The sequence below is a fragment of the Galeopterus variegatus genome, unplaced genomic scaffold (genome assembly GCF_000696425.1).
Source record: "Galeopterus variegatus unplaced genomic scaffold, G_variegatus-3.0.2 Scaffold1141, whole genome shotgun sequence".
In the NCBI taxonomy this organism is placed as follows: Eukaryota; Metazoa; Chordata; class Mammalia; order Dermoptera; family Cynocephalidae; genus Galeopterus; species Galeopterus variegatus.
Window position 1 is genome coordinate 52,242 of NW_007727252.1, and position 21,963 is coordinate 74,204.

Genomic DNA, 21,963 nt, shown 5'->3' on the forward strand with positions numbered 1-21,963 from the left:
TGAACCCTCGGCGGGAGCGCCACCGCGCTTCCCAAGAGGCGCACTATAGCAGTGCGCCACCGGGCCGGCCCAACTTGCAACTTTTTTCTAAAGACAGAATTTTACTATAATGAATAAAAAATTATAATAAAATATCCAGGAGCAAAAATGTCTATGATATTTAAAAGTCAAAAAACAATCTGGAGTTGGTCTCATAATATAAGGATGAACTATTCCAATCACTTTCTTTTTTCTAATCCTAAAAGGTATTGGTTCTAAAAGAAAAATTTAGTTTATGTGGAAGTTATAGAACAGACATGTGTTAAACAAAGGTGTATAGTTAAGAGAATAATTAAGCTCAGAATTATCTCCTACCATATAATCTGACTACAGTTTATACACAACTGGGGATTCTAAATTAGGCTAGTGTAAGAGTTTGTAAAGGAAATCCATTATTTTACCTACAGGTTTCACACTACTGAGCTTCTCTCTCATTCGTTCATTCTCTGTCTGTATCTTTTTCTCTAGGCTTCAGGCAATAATTCTATTGCTTTGTTCATACAATATGGTACAGTATTGCCCCTAACAACATGATTGCAGTGTGTTTTCTGAGTATTTAGCCTAAGGGTCCAATGATCAATGATCATGAGGCTCTTCCCTTCACCTTCCTCTTCTCTGCTTGTAGCCATACAAATGGAGTCATTTTGATTTTATAGAGATACACAGGAAATAACTTTATGGATGCAATTTTTTTAGAAGACCTTCATTTCCCAAATCTACATGTTTTCTACCTCTAAAATTAAAAATAAAAAAATAGAAAAAGCATTCCACTGCCTGGAAATGTAGAAATGATGACCTGTTTGCATAAAGCAGATGGCAGATATCTAGTGAATGGAAGACTGGGTATAGCTTCCTTGCAGCAATGCTTATGCAGCAGCTGCTGCATCTTCACTCTTTTCACCCATCTGAAACCATCTTGTGCAATGTGAAAGTGACTTAAGTAATATTTTATATCAATATTTTCGCTAAAAATACTTATACACACATACTATAGTATATAATTCCCAACTGCTAGCTATAAACATTTCAGGTTGAGAACATATGCAAATAAAATTCTGTAAGTGCATCTCTGAAGAGTATTCAAAAAGTTCATGGAAAGACTGTACCATCTTTTAATTCTATTTTTCAATGACCTTTTTGAAGTACTCTCATATTTCATTGAAGTATTTTTTTTTAAGTATTCTGTTTAGAACATTGAAATTTGGGGGCCGGCCCGTGGCTCACTCGGGAGAGTGTGGTGCTGATAACACCAAGGCCACGGGTTCGGATCCCATATAGGGATGGCCAGTTAGCTCACTGGGTGAGCGTGGTGCTGACAACACCAAGTCAAGGGTTAAGATCCCCTTACCGGTCATCTTTTTAAAAAAAAAAAGAACATTGAAATTTTTTAGAAAACTCACACTGGCAGATTATTTTACTGTGAACTATTCATATTTAAATATTCAACTATGTTTCACTGATTAATAGCACACATAATGCATTTGGCTTTTTAATGAAGATTCTAAAGTACAACAAATAAAACAGGGATATGAAAATGCATAAAAAATGTCTGCAATTCAAAAAAGAACAAACATGCTGGTCTCATTACTTGTTTTGGACATGTATACATTTTCCCACATTTGTCAAGGATCTGAAATCTAAGTTTTATGAAAAGTTATGTTGAAAGAAAATTTACACAGAAAGAGATGAAAGGTCAAATTCGTGTTTTAGAGATGACAACGTTTTGGAATAAGATGGGACTTAACACCTACCTCCCTGAGCACATGATCAGTGATACTATCCAGGTTCACAGAACCTTCATAGGTCAAGTAGTGAAAAACGTTCAGAGCACGGACTGCTTCTGGTCCTCGCTGTTTGTAGCCAAATATAAGGTCGATCCACTGATGCAGTTGGCAAGAAACAAATTCACTTTCCAGGGCCTGAAATGAGTCAAGAAAGAAATGAGAGACTGTACAAACATAGCAAAGCTCCATCTCTTTCTCTTATTTTAAAACCATCTGCATATGTAAGGGAACTATGCTCTTTACATTCCTCTATTTCATCTATATGTACTAGATCTTCAGTTCCTAGAAATGGCAAGCTACCACCTCTAATAAAACATAGACCGAAATAAAAATTTTCTCTTTCTAAAACACTTGACTTTCTCTTGGCTCCATTATGTACACAACATGAATTTTAATATAAGATTTCTTACAAAAACACTAATGTTTAAAAGAAAAATAACTTGAAATACCTGTTTTAATGCCATTTTACAATTTCATTTCTAATTTTTAAACAGTTTGAAATTAAACAATTTTTAAAGAAACTCTGATGTACATTTATTTTCCTATCTAAAGTCTTCTAGCTTAGTTCTAAAATCACTAGACAGGAATGCCTTCTTTCTGCTATGAATTAACTCCTATTATACAGTCTGGGAATCACTAGCCAATTTTGGATGTTTGCTAGCTACTGGGAAACAAATGTAAATTACTGAGAATCAGTGACCATACTAAGCTTCCATAAAGAGTCAGAAAAAAGAAGGCCCTTAAGCCGTCAGGAGCCTCCTAGAAGTACCCTGACAGGCACGTAGGGAGTCTTGATCAGGTCCGTGACAGGAGCAGTGCGGGTGCAACGCTGCTGTGCCTCTCACTACTGCATTCATTTGTCATCAACTTCTTATCAGTGTGAGGAAGGCTCTGAGTTCAACAACAACAACAAGAGTGGTACGTATGGCTTCTTAAGTCTCAGCTATGCATAGCCATGTAAGACAATTTTCTAAATTACAACTGTCACTAAATATGTGAATGAGGTCATTCTCTGACTGCATGTCCCTGATCTCTAAGGTGTTGAAATCAATTCAGAATTCACTTAATTGATAAATGATTTCTTAAATTAGCCCTCTGAAAATTGCTTTTCATTTTTAAATATATAAAATATTCTGAATAATACTTTCCAACTTTTTTTATGACACATTTAACTAGTAATTTATTCCCCTCAGCCCCTTTCCTGATTCATTCCTTTCAAATTTTTTGGTTAGCATTTTATTTACACCAGTTATTGTGGATGTTTCTCATTCACAAATGTAAACAATTAGGTTTTATAAAAGGATAGAGTTTCTGTGCCCAAACTAAATAGAATTTCTACATTCTATATTTCATTCATCTTGAAGTAACAGTTTAGATTAGAACACAGGAAATGAGACAAAAACACAAAAGAGGAGATGTTGGTTTAAATTCTATATTGCTTATGTCTGTAATACTGGTTTGGTCAATTTGCATCATCAAGTCAGTATAACTAGTCAATTAAAAAAAGTCAGTCTAATTATTCAGTAATATTTTCAGTGTTGGTGCTATAAATAAAAGAACAAAAAATGAATAATTGGAGGTTCATTACTGAGTAGCTATTGCCCAAGCCCAGCCACGAGAATTCAAAACAGTAATGGGATCAGATATGTTATTTAAAGATCTTCCCAACATGACTGGCTAAGCAGCAACCATTTCATATAAATCTTATAGATACTACTAAAGAAAAGATGAATAAAATTTACTATTATTCTGTTAGAGTAAAACCATTATTGAATAAAACACCTAATGCAATCATGAGGGGTGGAGGGAATGATTTTTACCTAATTTGAGCTTTCAAAATGTTTTTATTCTCTTTTACCTCCATCCCCTGCTTTAATTTCCCTCCACCATAGGCAACAACTGTATTGTATTTATGTTTTTTCTTTTGTTTGCAAGTGCTCTTATAAAGCATTACTCATTTTGTGTGCATGTATTTTTGATCTATAAAAATGATATAGGGTTACAGGTTTCATTTTATTTCTTACTTTTTTTCACTTAGGATTCCTTTTAAGATCTACCTATGCCACCATCTGCACAGCTAGTCCATTGCTTCTCATGGCTTCACAGAACTCCCCCAGTAATGTGCACCAAGCTGCCTCTAACTCCATGTGACACAAGGCTATGGTAAATGCCCTTTTTTGCCTTGCTTTTTGGATCTTTGTGAGAATTTCTTTGGGCCTCATTGTCTGGGGTAGGACTGGTGTGTCACCGCACTGAGTGTGCATGTGCTAACTGGGTCATTAGCCCAGCGGCTCTTCAGCATGACTGCCCTGTCTCCACTCCTCCAGCAGTACATGGAGGTTTTTAGATGTTCATATCCCTATTGACTCTTGGTATTATCTAGGCTTCTAATTTTGGTCAGTGTAATACCACATTGTTTTAATCTGTATTCTTCTGATTCTAATGAATTTGACATCTTTTTAATATGCTTGTTGGTCTTTTGGGTTTTGTCTTCTGTAAATTTCCTGTTCCTACCCTTTGCCCATCTTTTAAATGGAAGTTCCTGTCTTTATATTGCAGACATGCATATTTTAGATTACAGTTCCTTGCTGGTTTAAAACACTGCAAATGCGTTCTCCTAAATGTCATATGTCTATTAACTTTATCTATATTCTTTGTTGAATAAACATTTTTAATTTTGGGATAATCAAATCATTTTTTAAATGTTTATGCTCTTGGGGTTTTGTTTTGAAGTTACAAAGATAACTTTTTATATTTTCATCAATTAACTTTATTTTTATGGTTTTACCTTTTACATCGTTGTCTTTAATCCATCTAGAGTCTCTTTCATTTCTATGTGGTATTAGACAAGGGTCCAGTATTATTTTTGCTTATATAGTAAGTCAATTTTCTGATACCATCTATTCATTTTCTCAGTGATGTATGGTGTGAATATATATTTTAAACAAAGATATAAAACTGCCATTATTTACAGGTAAAACAATAATCCTTCTCTTCTTCCTTCCTTTTTCTTTTGCTCTCTCTTCTATGTACCTATTTATCATGTATCTATCTAAACATGTTTGTATGTCCAGCTTTCTACATTCTTTTTATTTCTATTGTTATCTTAATTTATCTTCATTATCTTTATTTCTTACATATCTCATCTTCTGGTGGAATTTATTCATCTTTTGCAGGATTAACTAGGCTATTTGTGGACCTTTATTCTTCCCTATAAATTTTACAATAAGTGTATACATATATCAAAATAATTTGATTGGGATTTCAATCAATTTATAAATAAATTTGGGAATACTGACATTAGGCTTTTCTGTCCAAGGTCCCAAAATATTCATTTATACAGATCATTTTCTATGTACTTTATTAGACTTAAAAATTAAAATTTTCCCATAAAAATGTTGTTCTTGCTGTTCTTGGTTAAGTTTATTCTCAGATACTTCATAAGACTTGATGCAATAACATTTTAAGAATTACATTTTATACTTGGTTATTGATGATGTAAAATAATGCTATTGATTTCTATAAGATGACTTTGTTTTTGGCAACTGTTATTAATAATACCTATGAATTCTTTATTTTTTCTTGTAGAATTGTTCTCAACCTTAAGAGCTATGTAAAACAGCAGTGGTGGTGAGAAACACCTTTGTCTTTTTCCTGACCTTAAAGTGTTTTACACACACACACACACACACACACACACACACACACACACACACACACACACACTACACTGATAATAATTTATTCAGAATTTTTGTATTTACAGTCATACATAAAATGAAACCTATTTCTTTTTTCTTTTTCTTTCCCTTAACTACTTTTGGAATCAAGATCCCACTAGCTTCATAAAATGAGCTGGACAGCTTTCCATGTTTTCTGGAACAACTTGCATGAGAAATGAATCCATTATATTTTGAAACTCTGGTAGAGTTTACCATAAAATCATATGGGCCTTAGATTTTGGGGAGGGTGGGGTGGAAAGATTTTACCATTTAAATTTCTTCAAGGCTTCTAAGTCTCAATTTTGGCATTTTTATATTTTTCTCAGTATTCATTTCATCTCAGTTTTTAAACTTAATACTTCATAGTTGTTCATAATAATCTTTAATTACATTAAAATATCATTGTTGGGTCTTCAGTATTTCTTCTGCTTGCATATTAGAGAGGTAGAATAATGAATCAACAAGTAATTAATTGTAGTCAAATAATTTTGTCCAGTTTTTTTTTCTTTTTTGGTTATAAAATTAAATGACAAAGAAACAAGGAAAGAGGTTAAACAGATAAAGTCTTATAGATTTTCTGTCTTGCTACTCATTGAGCAGAAAGAACAAAAAATGGGACATTTAAAAGCCGGTTATAAAATTAAATGACAAAGAAACAAGGAAAGAGGTTAAACAGATAAAGTCCTATAGATTTTCTGTCTTGCTACTCATTGAGCAGAAAGAACAAAAAATGGGACATTTAAAAGCTAAATCTGGTAAATATGGTTCAAAATCAAATGCCTAAAAATGGAATATTAGCTATCACAGAATTAAAATATACCACCAAGACTCTTTAGTGACCCATAAACAGTACAGTATTAATCTGTTACTAAATACTTGATATCTGCTTATTTATTCTTTTCAAAAACTGTTTTCACGCACAAACCCATTTTGGACTTTGAAATAAGATTTTAGTACCACACTTCCAATTAAAAAATATAAAGAAATGCTTGATTACTAAGCTATTAGTATTATAATGGTCCTAATAGCTTCCTTTACCCTCTACTTGCATATCTAAAGGCAGAAGCAATTGCTTTAAGCCTAGATAAACCAATTCCCAATCCATAAGTCTACCCTGGGGATCTGGGAGGCTAGAAATAAAGAATGGTATTTAAACCGGCGAGGATATCTCTTAGATGGATAATACTTACCTAATTCTAATTTCCGTTTTGTCCCATGGGTATTAGATGTTAGAGAATTCTCTCTCTAGCAGATTTGGGATAAATCTTCTCGGAAACATATGATAAAGGAAAGTAGGCTACTGAAATTAATCGTGAGGGAGAGTATTCCTCCTGAATTTTAAAAAATTCTTATCTCTTTTTCTAGGATACGGCAAAAATATTTCCCATTCCTTTTTCTTATTGCCTTAAAAATCTGCTTTTGGTATTAAAAATTTCTCTAAATAGAGTCGCATACATTCAAGTAGATATTCAGAAAATCATATTGCCATTTCTATAGTGTCATATCAGCTTCTCTTCATGATTAAACAAATTGTAGCTATTACAACTTCAACTATTCAATTCTATTAAGTAAACAAAACATAGTTGTTTTAAATGTTTATTTTGGGATGCTTAAATGATTCCATTTCTTGACTGTTCGCTAGATGTATAATACAGAGGATTATTTCCAAGTCCTCAGTGCTCTCCACATGGGCTACTGCAATAGACAGATCTCTTTCTCTAATCCAGTCCATCTTGTACCCTGGGGTGGAACAGACTTCTGAACCCATCATACTCGCATTGTCATCCTCTATTTCCAATCTCCCAAGGCTCCTCCTAGAGTAACACATTCAGTGTAACGCCTGCCTGACTCAGGCCTTTCAAACCTTGACAACACCCTCCCCACTGTTTCTCACGACTTCCTGATACTCGTCCAGTGGTACAGATGCGTCGCAGCCCTTGGGCACGCAGCAGCTGGCACGACCTCGGAGCTTTTGTTGCTCCTTCCTCCCTAACTTGAAAGCATTTCATCCTCCTGTTTATTTTTGAAGTTATATCCATCCTTCTTACTCAAGTCTAGGGTTTGTTTCCTGAGCTCCCATTCGTCGTCTTTGTTCCTATAAATTTGTACAACATTTTCCTCAGTACCCTCCTGTTACTTAATGTAGTAAGGGAATGCATATAAATTTATTTGTGAAATCAATTTACATACAAATCGCAAAGTGCTATACACAGGGATGGGATTATTACCAATTACCATGTCACTGTTTCAAAAGTGTAATACTATATCCTCAATTTGAGTGTAAACCTTTTAAAGATACGACTATATCTAATGCTTATTCTGCAGTTTGCATCACTCTTAACCTATCATTGAATAATAAGTGTTTAATACATATTTATGAATTATTAATTAAAGCAATGGGAAAGGTGAGATGGTCACAAGAGGAAGGAATAAAAGAAATGCTGGGAAGTGAGAGTGGAGATGAGGAGAAGCTCATTCATTCATTCAACGAATGTTGACTGACCGTCTGCTATGCACCAGACACTATTCTAATCACAGGATTACAGCAGTGAATAAAAGAAACCAAAATGTCTGCTGCAGAGTTTACATTGTAGTGGAAGGAGACCGACACAAACCAAGATAATTAGTAAGGTGTAGAGTATGCAGAAGGTGGTAAGTGTGAAGGAAGAGAAAAGCAGGATGGGGAGTTAAGGAGTATGTGTGGTTGTGGAGAAGACTGTTAATTTAGAGGAGGTGGCCAGGGAAGGCTTCTGAGTTTCTGACAATCAAGAACCCCAGTGAAGAAATAAACTGTAAGGATATGTGGGAGAAGTGAATTTCAAACAGAGGGAACTTTCATTCGTTCAACATGGAGCACCTCTTATGTGCCAGGCAGTGTCCTCGGCCCTGGGCTATTGTGAAATCAAGACAAAATCTCTGATCTCTGGGAGCAAATCCCACAAAAATGCAAATGAACAAAGTAAATTCCCATCCCAAATTATTGACCACCTACCATACGTCAGACACTAGCCTTGGAGGACGCACGGATGAATAAGCATTCTACATCCTCAGAAAAATCACACTCTAGTGGGGGATCAACATGTTGACTTTGGCTTTTCCTGCTGCTTAGAATTTCTGCTAAAGCACCAAGTTGACAACAGGCACTGAACCTCACCCCTAATCCTGACAGAACTTACTAAGGTGTGGTGGATCTCTCTCTCTCTATTGCTAGAGACTTTAGCACTCCGTATGCTCACCCTGCCTCTGTAAGTCTAGGGAAGTCTGAGGGAAAATGGTCACTGGTAGGAAGTCTCAGGAGACTGTAGGTTCTAACTTTAAAATACCCAGAATTGATTGATTTCTTATTACCTTCCTTGCTACTCCCCAGTCCAAGCCACCATCATCTCTCACAGCAGCTCCTTAACAGATCTCCCTGACTCCACCATTGTGCCTCTACCGTTCATTCCCAACACTGCAGCCAGAATGATCCTTTCAAAACAGAAGTAAGATCATGTCACTCTTTTGCTCAAAACACTGGGGTGACTTTCTGCGTTACTCAAGGTAAAAATGCAAAGTGCTTCCAATGGCTCCCCCATCACCACTCAGTCCTCTTCTCCTATTGTGTACACACTCACTCACTCCACTTCCGACTGGCCTCCTTGCCAAGCACATCACTGCTACAGGGTCTGTGCTCCAGTGTCCCTCTGCCTGCAGTTTTCTTTCTCTGAGAGTCCCTTGGCTCCCTGTTTCCCCTCTTTCAGGTCTTAACTCAAATCTCACCTCCACAGGCAGGTGATCCAGACCCCCAACTCCACATCCCTGATCCCCTTACCTTGCACAAGTTCTTTTTACCATAGCACCGATCACCTTCTAACATACTAGAGATTTTATTTGTCTGTGCGCTGCTGTCCTGCAAACACATGAAACGGCGCCTGGGACACTCAGTACTTATCTGCTGAACGAACACCATCGGTGTTTTCTGGGATTGTGTTTACTCATCTGTGCTCCTGACTAGAGTGCAGCTCCTGAAGGCCACTCACCATGCTGCTCACCCTCTGTTTCCAGAGACCACGGCAGGATGAGGTGCACAGTAGGCCCTTAATGACTGTGGAGTAAATGAAGGATTTCTTTACTTCACTCCAGTTTTAGTTAGAGTAGGATCCACATCCAATTCTTCTTTGTATTTTCCATAATACTTTGCTCATAGCTGGCTCTCAATAAAGATTTATGGAATGATCAAATCCCCAATTTTAGAAATAAGGATGATTCTGACGTGCTAAGAGATAAGGGTGCCTTATCTGTCCAGGTGTCATGGCTAACAGGTGGCAGAGTAGGCTCTCAAACAAAAGATATCTATCACAGTATTGAAGCTGCTGCAGAAGACTTTCAAAAATTCTTGTTATATGCTTGAAATTCATTTTTAAGCAAGGTGTTTTTTTTTTTAAATAGAATATACTCCAAATATGAATTGTTACTTTTTTTTTTTTTGTCTTTTTCGTGTCCGGCAACGGATCGCAACCCTCAGTGTCGTGCCCGCACCGGACCGGGACCGGCAACGGGATCGCAACACTCGGCGCTGCACCCGCACCTCGCTCAGCCAGTGAGCGGGAACCGGTCTGTATGTGGGATCTGAACCCCCAGAGGGAGCGCCGCCGCGCTTCCCAAGCGGCGCACTGCAGCAGTGCGCCACCAGGCCGGCCCTGAATTGTTACTTATGACCAAAGAGACTTTCTTTATAATGCGAAAATTTCGTAAAGGATGTAACAGAACAAAGGCCCCACCACATTGAAAGTCAGCTTCCTCTGCCCCAGTGCAATGGGCATGCTCTGCAGACTGCAAACTTTCTGCATTGGGCCCGGCAGCACCAGAAATCTGCCCAGCTGAGGGCTGGATGACATTATCAATGCACATCCGTGAAAGGCCTTTTTCTAAACAAATTAAAAAAAGGGTTAGATTATGATTGATGAACCCAGCATTAGGGTAATGTTATCAGAGATACTTTCTATTTCTGTCCTTTCTCAGGAGGTCAGATTATAATCATGTTAGAACTGAACACAATGCTTTATTAATGTTTCATGAGTAAGTCAGTTGTAATCAGCCTAGCTTTGTGTGGATAAACTAAACCAATTCTTGATGTATAAACTCAATGCATTTAGAATTTATTAAAATGTCTACTAAAAGGGTCTATATCGCTTTTCCAGGTTTTCAAAGTTTGAATTTCACAGCACTTTAGTGAAACACAATTCTTCTCACTGTATTTACAAAACACAAACAATTCTAAGCAATTATATTGTCCATAACTTTGACAACAACAATGGACTAAAAGAAATATGTCATCAAAAATCAAAGTACTGTTTCATTTTAAAAGATAAGAAAAAGAAATTAGATTGTACACAAGTAAAGGCTGCTACGAATGCACCAAATACCTGTTCAATTGCTGGCATGGGATAATAAGGCTGAGCATTTAACAATCAATATTATCCCTTTTTATAATATTACTTTGTCTTCTTTGCCTTGAATTTCTTAATAACAGCTTGAAAGAGGAAGGAGGGAATGCTCATGGGATACTGAATACTAATCCATACAGAGAGACGAAGGCTTTCTACCACTGTGAATGTCATTTCTTTGGGATATATGACATTTTCATTTTATACTTTAGGCTTATTACAAAGAACTCCTTCAAATAACTGAAGATAATCCCAGTCCAAATTATAAATACACTAGAGCACATTTTGTCCAAACCTATTTCATAAGAACTAAATCCTATATGAACTACCTAGCCAGTATAAAGTTAGAAACTTGTAATGTTACAAAACAATATAAAAAATGGATGTGTATTCATGGAATTTATGGAAAATGTAAACAGTCCTATATTTTGTATTAGTCCCTAGGTTTTGTATAGTAGAGAAATACTCACCAAAAAGTATTCCTCCAGCAAAAAATGGACATACGTAGGTAACTGGTTAAATTCGCTAGTTTTAACACGTCTGACATTATTTCTGCATGAGACCAGTGTGACCGTTTTCTGTCAGTAGGATGGAAAAACTGACCAGGAGATGGAGCAAAAGAAACTATGAAAAGGGTGCTGTGAAGGAGAACTTCAAGTTGACGAAAAGCAGCATGGCAGACACCGGGAGAGTAGCAGCTGTAGAGAGGCGCGGCACATTTATAAGGATGTCTTTTCAGAGCTCTGGTGCTTAACACTGTTGCCAGAGGCAGTCATTTTGGTTTGTCCTCTAACTCTAATTCTGAAGCAACCAAGAATGGCTGCTACAGGCACAGCATCTTGCTGATACACAAGATAGGTTTTCTTTTCTATTCTGTAGAGTCCCTTTAAGGAAAACCCAGAAGACAGAAAGAATAAATACTTCTTGAGCCCCCTATTATAGGTCAGGAACTTCCACAAGCAATTTATTTAACCTGGTGCTGCTTCCAGGTAATGCAGACAACAAAGACTGGGGCAGCTTAATTTCCCCAAATAAGCAGAATGTTGAGTGAAGCCTTTCGCTCCATGGTGTAAAGGTCAGTTCACAAGTCTTCCCAGATTCAGTAATTCTTGTAAGATAACAAGTATTTGATTTACAATACAGGAAACGCCAGTGCCTTGCTTCTTTCATTTCTTCACAAACATAAGTTGGAAATTATTACTTATAATAAAAATACATCATTCATTTCTGGAAATGTCTTATGATATTTTCAGAGATGCACAAGTTTATATCTCATTTCAGTCAGTTGTGACACTTAATCTTTTGCATATGTGAAAGCAAATCTTTGAGTGACTTAACCAGATTATATGCAATCCATATAGTTCCTAGTACACTACACACGCCGGGCTCGATGCATATGCATTTACAGGGAGACTACAAGGTAAAGTTTATTTTAAAGAAGCGTGTGTGAACTGGGTACTGCCTATAGTAACATTTCACTTACTAAGGACAGGGTTTTTTCACTTCATCTCTCAGTATACAGATCCCAAATCTGGAATCAATCAGGCGATGGCCAATGAAACCTGAGGTAGAAGCTAAAGTCACTCTCTATCAGAGCTACAAAGTTTACATTTCCTCTAGGGGTTCACTTAGCACTTGACTTATTTATCACAAGGCCTTGATAAAATGGATTACCTGATTTTGTAGCATAAAAGGGATTTTAAGCAATAAATTCTAATCAGTTGTTGAGGGCTATTGAAGGGAACTGTGGTGATATCTGACAATCTGGAGAAGAAAATAGAATATATATAGAATTGTATCACTTCATAGAATAATAATGTGTACTCAGGAAAATAAGCTTGATTTTTCAAGAGAAAAATGAAGTTTCATCCTTTTTATAAGATAGTAGGGAACCAACTAGTGATAGAGTTCAGAAAGATAACAATAACAATGCTTTTAAAAAGTTCTAACTTATCTAGAAGATCTAAAAACTTAATTTATCTGGAAAGTTTACTTAGATGGATTGCATTATCACCCAACATACTAGGTGAATGCAGCATTTTAATTTTTCTCCAGATTAAATCAAGAGTGTATTGTCTTGCTTGTCTAGTTTATACCCATACTAATTTCCTGATGCTGTCTCATCCATAATAATTATTAGCTTTCCCTACATTCAAAAAATTCTGGGTATGTTGCTGCCCTGAGGATTTGTTTTCAGAAGCATGACCACCTTTCCTATTTCAATTAGGCATATCAGTAATCAAATTATTAATTCTGGGGGCATATAAACTTCTTTGACTCATGAAGGACACAAAGGTTGTGTCTATAATGAATCACTACTTAATGTTGTACTAAGAAACATCTAAAAATGTTTTAGTTGCCAACAGACACATGAAGATACACTCAACACCATTAGTCACTAGGGGAATGTAAATTAAAGTTGTAAGGAGATGTTACTTCATCCACTAGAATGGCTGTAATAAAAGAAAACAGGCAGTAACAAGAGGCGGCGAGGGTATGGAGGAAGTGGTCCTGTCATGCGTTGCTGGTGGGAATGTAAGACGGTACTGTCACTTTGGAAAACAGTTTCATGGTTTCTTAAAAAGTTAAAAATAAATTTACTATATGACCCAGCAATTCCTATTAATTACTCCCAGCTATATAACCCCAAATAAATAAAAATGTACATTCAGGGGCCGGCCCGGTGGCGCACTGCGCTAGTGCGCCACTTGGGAAGCGCGGAGGCGCTCCCGCCGAGGGTTCGGATCCCACATACAGACCGGTTCCCGCTCACTGGCTGAGCGAGGTGCGGGGGCAACACCGAGGGTTGCGATCCCGTTGCCGGTCCCGGTCCGGTACGGGGGTGACACTGAGGGTTGCGATCCGTTGCCGGACATGGAGAAAGACAAAAAAAAAAAAAAAAATGTACATTCAGGGGCCGGCCCGGTGGCGCACTGCGCTAGTGCGGGGGTGACACTGAGGGTTGCGATCCGTTGCCGGACATGGAGAAAGACAAAAAAAAAAAAAAAAAATGTACATTCACACAGAAACCTGTGTGTGAATTTCATAGCACATATTCATAAGGGACAAAAAGTGGAAACAACTCAAATGTTCATCAACTGATGGAAAGATAAACAAAATGTGATGTTCCACATGATGAAATACTACTGCACAAAACGTGGAACAAAGTACTGATACCTGCTACAATGTGCATGAATCTCAAGAACTATATGCTACGGAAAAGAAGCCAAACCCCAAAGAACACATATTGTATGATTCTTTTTATATGAAATGCCCAGAAAAGGCAAACCTATGGAGATTAAAAGTAGATTAGTGGTTGCCTGGGGCTGGAAGTGGGCAGTGGATCATTCTGCTGTGATGAGAATGTTCTAAAATTAGACTGTAGTGATGGTCATATACAACTCTGTAAGTTTACTAAAAGTAATTAAATTGTACACTGAAAACAAGTGAGTTTTAAAATATATAAGTTATATCTTAATAAAGCTGTTAAAATGTTTTGGCATCATCTAAATGCCAGCAAGAAAATGATTTTGTTACATGTATTAGTACCTTGTTCCTTGTTATTGCTAATCAGTACATTGTATGAATGTCCCACAGTTTGTTTATCCATTCACCAGGTGAGGAACATTTGAGTAGTTTCTGGGTTTTTGATGAAAATGAATAAAGCTACAATAAACATTCGTGTGCTCTGTAAAGATAACTTTTCATTTTTCTTGGGTTAATACTGAGAAATGGGATTGCTGGCTTGTATGCTAAGTGTATGCTGATAAGAAGCTAACAAACTGTTTTCTCCCCGCAGGGTACGTGAGTTTCAGTGTACTGTACATCTTCACTAGCACTTGGAATGTCAGCGTTTCTTTTTATAAGCCATTCTACTGTGCAGTAGTATCTCATTACAGGTTTCAATTTGGTTAATTAATTTTAACATGTGAAATAATTTTCGAAGTGGAACATCTTTTCAAGTGCCTATTTGCCATCTATATATCTTCTTTGCTGAAGATTTTTTTGTCCCTTCTTTTTAAAAATTAATTTTATAATTATTGTTTTCTTATTGGTTTTGAGTGCTCTTTATATATTTTAGATCCTAGTCCTTTATTAGATGTGTTTTAAAAATATTTTTTTCCCTGCAGCTTGTCTTTTAATTTTTTAACAATGTTGTTCAAGAAAGAGGTTTTAATAAAGTCCAGTTTATCAATGTTTTCTTTTATGCATTATACTTTTGTTGTCATATCTAAGACATTTTTGCCTAAGCTACAGTCACACAGACTTTCTCCTAAATGTTTTCTTCTAGAAGCTTTATAGTTTTAGGTTTTACATTTATGTCTATGATCCTTTTTAAGTTAGTTTTTACACAGTGTGCAATAAGAACTGAGGTTCCCCTCCCCTTTTTGCATATAGATATCCAACTTTTCCAGCACCATTTGCTGAATGCAAGTTTCTCTTTAAAGCCCTGTTTTGCCATGTCTCTTAATCAAGTAAATCAGTGAAAAAACCAGAAGAGCTGTGAAGACAGAGTGAGCCATGGGACAGAGAGGGCAATAAGGAGAAGGAAAGACTAGGGTGACAAATCTCTATAGTTGATAAATTATTTTTCAGTGAACCAGTTTGGGGCATCTGACCAATCACTTAGTCCAGTGCTTTCTACTTCTGCATTTGGAATCACAGTGCAAGACATAGTTGTAGGAAGAGATATCACTGAGGACCTTTACTTCCACCTATCTCTATTATGACTTTGGCTCATTTACCCAGTAGGCAGCTTTCCACCACCAAGTACTACTGACTAGCTGTATTCCCATTTCCAAATAATATTCTGCCCAGGCTTTCTCTGTTTGGAGAAGTAATTAACTTATTATAATTGAGCATTGGTTAAAATACTTCATAACTCTTGTTCTCTCTGAAGTTTGCTATTAGTAATGCAAGATAAGGGAGTTCTAAAAACTGAAGGGAGACATTCACACAGACTAGCCACCTCTCCAACGGCTTCTTTCCAATACAAGAAGTCTCTGCTTAAATCATTTAATAAGAAACTGATCTTGGATAGTCAACTGCTCCTGAAAATGCTAAAGCTAAATGTCCCCATTCTTTTCACAATGAAATTTAGTTAAATTAACCCTCGACTAGATATTCAAGACAAGATGGAATAGATGGTATACATGAGAGACTATTTCCCAAACTTTTTTTTTTTTTTTTTTTTTTTTTAACAGAAGTCCTCTCCTTACATCATAGTAAAATCTTCCCTAATCCTAAAACTTTCTTCTCAACTTTCTGGTCTTTTATTATTAATGCAAACACCTATACTAAAGTATCTATACACTTTGTGGAATGGTTAACACTGAAAATAGTAGGCTCCTAGTAGGAAATGTGGCCTAGTCTGGAAACAACTGGGAAACAACACTGGCCCCCTGATCATCCAGACTGCAGTGCTGCATATTCAGAAATCTAAAAAATATCATACACATTTCCTGGTACATAATCAGTTTAATTTTGTCTAACCATTAGCAAATTAATAAATGTGAAATGTCCAGTAGACAATAAAGATAACTACTCTATTCTTCTTTAATGCATATTTAATGTTAGTGAACTTGCAGTCTTTATCTGTGAACGATTTGCATTAACAGTCTCTGGAATTTTTTAAAAAAGGAAATAAATAAAATCTCAATTGATAATCATAAACTTAAAAGTAGAGATCCAATAATCTCAATGGATTTCACAAAGAAGAGATAATATCAGAGGCAGATGGTATACTGGAAAGAGTATGATGTGGGAGTTAAAAAATTTCCTGTCCTTGACTCTGGGCTTTGCCATTTAATAGCTTCATTGCCATGGGTAAATTATGGAACATATCTGGCCCTCATGTTTCTTATCTGTAAAATGGGGATACCTTATGAATGTTAAAGAAAAATCAAGTGCCTAGTCTAATGCCCGACATTTAAGAGGCACTTATTATCAGCATCTCCACGAGAACTTCTGCTCAAAAGCATAGCAACAAAAACTCCTGTGCAACAAGTTTTGGCTACTTTGCTTGCCTGAGGGAAGAATTTATTTAATTTGACCAGTTTGGACCTAACTAGACTATACGCTGACAGCAAAGAAATTACTACTACTATAATATTCATTCATGTATTCACTCAGCAAATATGTACTAACCAGCTACTATGTGCCAGGCACAATTCTGGGCTCTGGAGACACAATGGAATGATGTCACTGAGAGATATTGACACACAGTGGGCTTCTAGGGTTGAATTTGTCGATCTGGTATTCTCACACTGTTATTATAGCCAGTATTCAAGTATCTAAGGGTAGTGTGGTAATAAACTACCAATTCTACAAATAAGGAGAAATTGAAGAAATAGTCTATTGTTCAAGGAGATTGTATGAAATATTCCATATATCTGAAAGTGCCAATTTACAATTGAGAAATGAGGGAGATTATACATTAAATTTATGCAATACATGATATTCCCTCAAAGGGAGAAGACTAGATTGCAGATTATACTGTGTTTTTCAACATAGGTCTATTATATCAGCAACAACTTTTTAAAATAAAGTACATGAAAAGTAAAATATTTCTTAGAGACAGATAATATAGCTCCAAAATACAAGGATCTTCAAAATGTTCATGGAAAGATTAATATTTTTTTTAAATTTCATTTTTCCATGAACTTTTTAGAAAGTTCTCTTGTAGAAGAGACCATGTGATTGACAGTGAAAGCCCTCAAAATTGACACAAAATCAGGGGAAGGTGGAGGACCACATATTGTATTTGTGTTGTATTGATTGTGTTTACATGAAATGTCCAGAACAGGCAAATCTATAGAGATAGAAAGTAGATCAGTGGTTGCCTAGGGATGGGGATGGCTGGGGGGAATGGGGAAATGGGGAGAAATGGCAGGAGATGCTGAAAGATATGAGGTTTACTTATGGGTGATAAAAATGTTCTGCAATTGATTGTGGTAATGAATACACAACTCTGTACCCATTGATTTTTCCACATTAAATGGGTGAATTGTATGATATGTGAAGTATATCTTAATAAAGCTCTTACAGAAGGGAAGACAGATTAAGGGATATATGAACTCAATCATAATATGTGGACCTTATTTGGATTCTGACTCAAATAAATAAGCTGTAAAAACAAAATAAAACATGTTTATGAGACAGTTGGAAAAACTTGAGACCGAGTGAAACAGCATTTAAATATATTTTGGGCCATTGGTTTTATTGATCTAATTCTTCAAGTAATGAAGAACAATGGTACACGAGAGATTGTTTTGTAAAGTGGATCATTTCCACATGCCATAATCACATTGAGATTAAAATCTCCTTAAATATGGGTAAAAATATATTAAAACCTGTAAAATTCCCACATGCAAACATTCTTTACACAGTTCTTATCTGAGCACCCACACATCTGTCATACAGATTAAAAAGTCACGATGTTTTCTATCTAAGAATGTTTACGAGATGAGATGTTCTTGTAGAGTCAAGTGTATTACATCAGAAGTTATGTCTCACCGCTTAAATTTCCTACATATAAATATGTTCTAAATGTACTTTTTAAAAGTATTGAATATTTTTGTGAGTAAAAAAGTGTGCAAATTTAGCCAGTAGTCAAAAGTAAGGAATGGGCATTTATTTTAAGCATGTTAGAATACGTTATATTAGTCAACAGATGCTCATCTGATTGCCTTCTCCTAAGGGAGCAAATATAACTGAATTACCATTTATTAGTCTCTATGAAAGTAAAATCCACTCTACAATAAAGAATCCTGTCAAAAGACAACAGTAAAATGCTTTCTTCTTTTTCTTCATCTTTTAACTTTGTATTTACAGATGTTAAGTGGCAATTTGCAATAGTTAAAAACAAAATAAAACTACAGAATATTTTACTTCCTGAGGACTGTTCCAACAAGAACAAAATCGTTCTTACCATCCTGTTGATCCGTACAAAGTCTTCAGGCTTTTTTGCCCAAGGGGGAAGATCGACGTCGTTTACCACTACATCATCTTCTCTGACTCCGAGATTATATCCATTACTGTTGACGAACATCTCTGGTAAGTAGTAGAACTCTGGAATCAGTTCCTGCCAGGAATGAAAAGGTAGCACATTAAATCAGTTTAGAAAAATCAGTTGAAAAAACTATTAACATAACTTATTAACTACAAATGAAATTAAGCAACTTTTTGAAAAACCGATATTTTATTACTCAATTCTATTCTTCATTTAATTTTCTTTATTTAAAAGTCCAAGAAGAGAAGACAAAACATTTCTCTTGAACAATTTGCTTGATAATTTATGTTTGTAATATACAATGTTTTTGTTTTTGTTTTTTTTTTTACTGACTGGTAACAGGATCGCAACCCTCGGTGTCGCGCCCGTACTGGGGACCGGCAATGGGATCGCAACCCTCGGTGTTGCGCCCGCACCTCGCTCAGCCAGTGAGCGGGAACTGGTCTCCACATGGGATCTGAACCCTCGGCAGGAGCGCCGCCACACTCCCAAGCGGCGCACTCTCCAGTGCGCCACCGGGCCGGCCCATAATATACAATGTTTTTAAATGTTGCCAATTTTTAATCATATCCTGCCACAAATTAATGAAGAGAAATGGGTATGCAAGTTAAGAATAATTCACAATGGCATTAGTAAACAAAGATGTAAAGCTATATCAAGAAGTCTATGGTGCTTAAAAATCTTTTCTGAATATTATTAATAAACAAAATTTTAAAAGTTGTTGCCACTATTTGTTTAAAAATCACATAATATTTTCTACTTTTCTTTGACTACACTGACAATTACAATACATAATTTTTATAAAGAAATTCATAATTTGTTTTTTGACTTGACAGAAGTATTTTTATACCTACCACCAAATAGAATAAAGAGATGATATACAACATAATAATCAGTTTTATATATTTAATACATGCCACTGAAATGGCAGATTCTTAATAACGTGGATGTGAAGACAACTTGTGATACCTATATATAAGTATGGCATAAACAACTGGATTCAGGGCAAACTTGGGTTTGATGCTTGATGTTTAATATTAGTTTATGTTACATGAGAATAAATGTGATATAGAAATGAACTGACTTTAAGATCCTAAAAGTTTTTATCTGTTTTTTTTTTTTTTTTTAAAAGTAACTTGGAGGAAATGAAAACCAAAACAAACCACTGTAGTTTTTATGTATACCATCTTTCTTCAAACATCAAGATAAGGGTTAAACTAACTCTAAATTACATTGTGAAAAGCATAAGGACATTTATTTGTGTAATATGATCAACATTGATTGCGCGGTACCTGAAATTTGAATCTCAATGCGGTCTTCCCTAGGGATGCATAAAAAAAATTAAAGCCACCAGAAACTACGGTCTTCAAATAAATTGGATCCTAACTTCATAAGAAAAGCATATACAAAAGCTTTCTCTTCACTAAAACCAATACATCTATTATAGAATAAACGGATGTTTATCTTAGTAATGTTCTGTATGAATCTGATCATTAACCATGGGTTTGATGATAATTGTAAACCAGAAGAAAAATTTTAAAATGTTCATTTTCTCTAGCATATTTATGTGAGTGTGGGGAGAAGGAGAACCAGCAGCAGCAAGAACAGTAGGGAAGAGAGTAGGGCAACAGCTAGGTGTGGAGAGTAAGGGGACATACTGTGGGACTTTATCAGGGAGGGCTCATCTGCAATAGAGCTGCCAGGGTCAGCAAGAAGGAGATGAGTAAATAAAGCTGTGGGCCCGGGCATGCTTGCACAGAGAGGCAGATGTGTGTTAACAATAAGCCATGTGCAAGATATCAAGGCCACAATGAATTGTGTGGGAAACGGGAATTCCAATGCAATTAATATAAATTAATGTAAATTTTCAATGACTCAAATGTGAAAGGGGAAATGGAGAAGGGGCTGAAAGAAAAACTAAAAGGTAAACAAACATGTTCATTTGCCAATAATGAAGCAGCTCAACTGAAGAATAAGACAGGGTCTAAGGTGCTTCAGCAATATTCTACCAGCAATGATCACAATGAACTTGATTTCCGGGCTGGATAAACATGACGGTGTACATCAGTCACTGCGGAGCGATTTGGTAAACGTGTATGATCACTGATTAGAAGGCAGAAGTAAGGAATCACTGCTGTTCTCATATATCTGAACTCAATCAGAAATGCATAATTATCTTACAATTTCAATGTATTAACCTAAGACATACGGTTTTCTTTTGCTCTTATTCTTTCTCATGTTTTAGAAAACATGGGAAATGCATAAAAGGTGCAGAGAAGGCAAAGACACTGCTATTTGCACATTACCTATTCTTTATGTGACAGTGAGTAGCAATAACATCCCATAGGGTTCAAAAGGGGGAAAGGAATGTGAGCTCATGCAGTAGCTTGGGTTGAGGGTGATTTATATGTAATAGATTCACAGAAGTCAGCGATTTCCTTTCTACCTTTCATCAGTTATTTGTATTCACGTTTGATCTCTAAAACTAGACTATATCAGCTTCCTTGAGGACAGAGAGGGATATATATCCACATGAATACAGCAACACAGACTTAGTTTTGATTTAAACAGCCCAAAGAGTCTCAACTTATATTCCACCATCTTAACACTCTATAATATTTTTCATATATTATTTTTCATTTTCTCCTTTGGTATAGGGTCATATAAAATACATGGTTATTATTAACCTATTGACCATTATAATTTGATTTCAGGGGCCGGCCCGGTGGCGCACTGCTACAGTGTGCAGCTTGGGAGCGTGGCGGCGCTCCCGCCGAGGGTTCGGATCCCACATACAGACCGGCCGCTCACTGGCTGAGCGAGGGGCGGGTGCAACACCGAGGGTTGCGATCCCGTTGCCGGTCATGAAAAAAGACAAAAAGGAAAAAAAAAATTTGATTTCACTGAATGCCATTAAATTAGAATCACAAAGGCAGAAGAAATAGGATTTCATATTAATAAGAGTTTGGGCAAAAGCCTAT

The 21,963-nt window shown here is 36.2% G+C and overlaps 1 protein-coding gene across 1 annotated transcript in view; it reads right to left on the bottom strand.

The window, feature by feature from the left end:
* The window catches only part of NBEA (neurobeachin), a 438,994-nt gene that overhangs the window by 45,225 nt on the left and 371,806 nt on the right, over positions 1–21,963 (bottom strand). Inside the window, 2 exon segments of the mRNA XM_008575128.1 lie at positions 1,790–1,958; positions 18,902–19,054. Of these exon segments, the coding sequence (XP_008573350.1) occupies positions 1,790–1,958; positions 18,902–19,054 (322 nt within the window).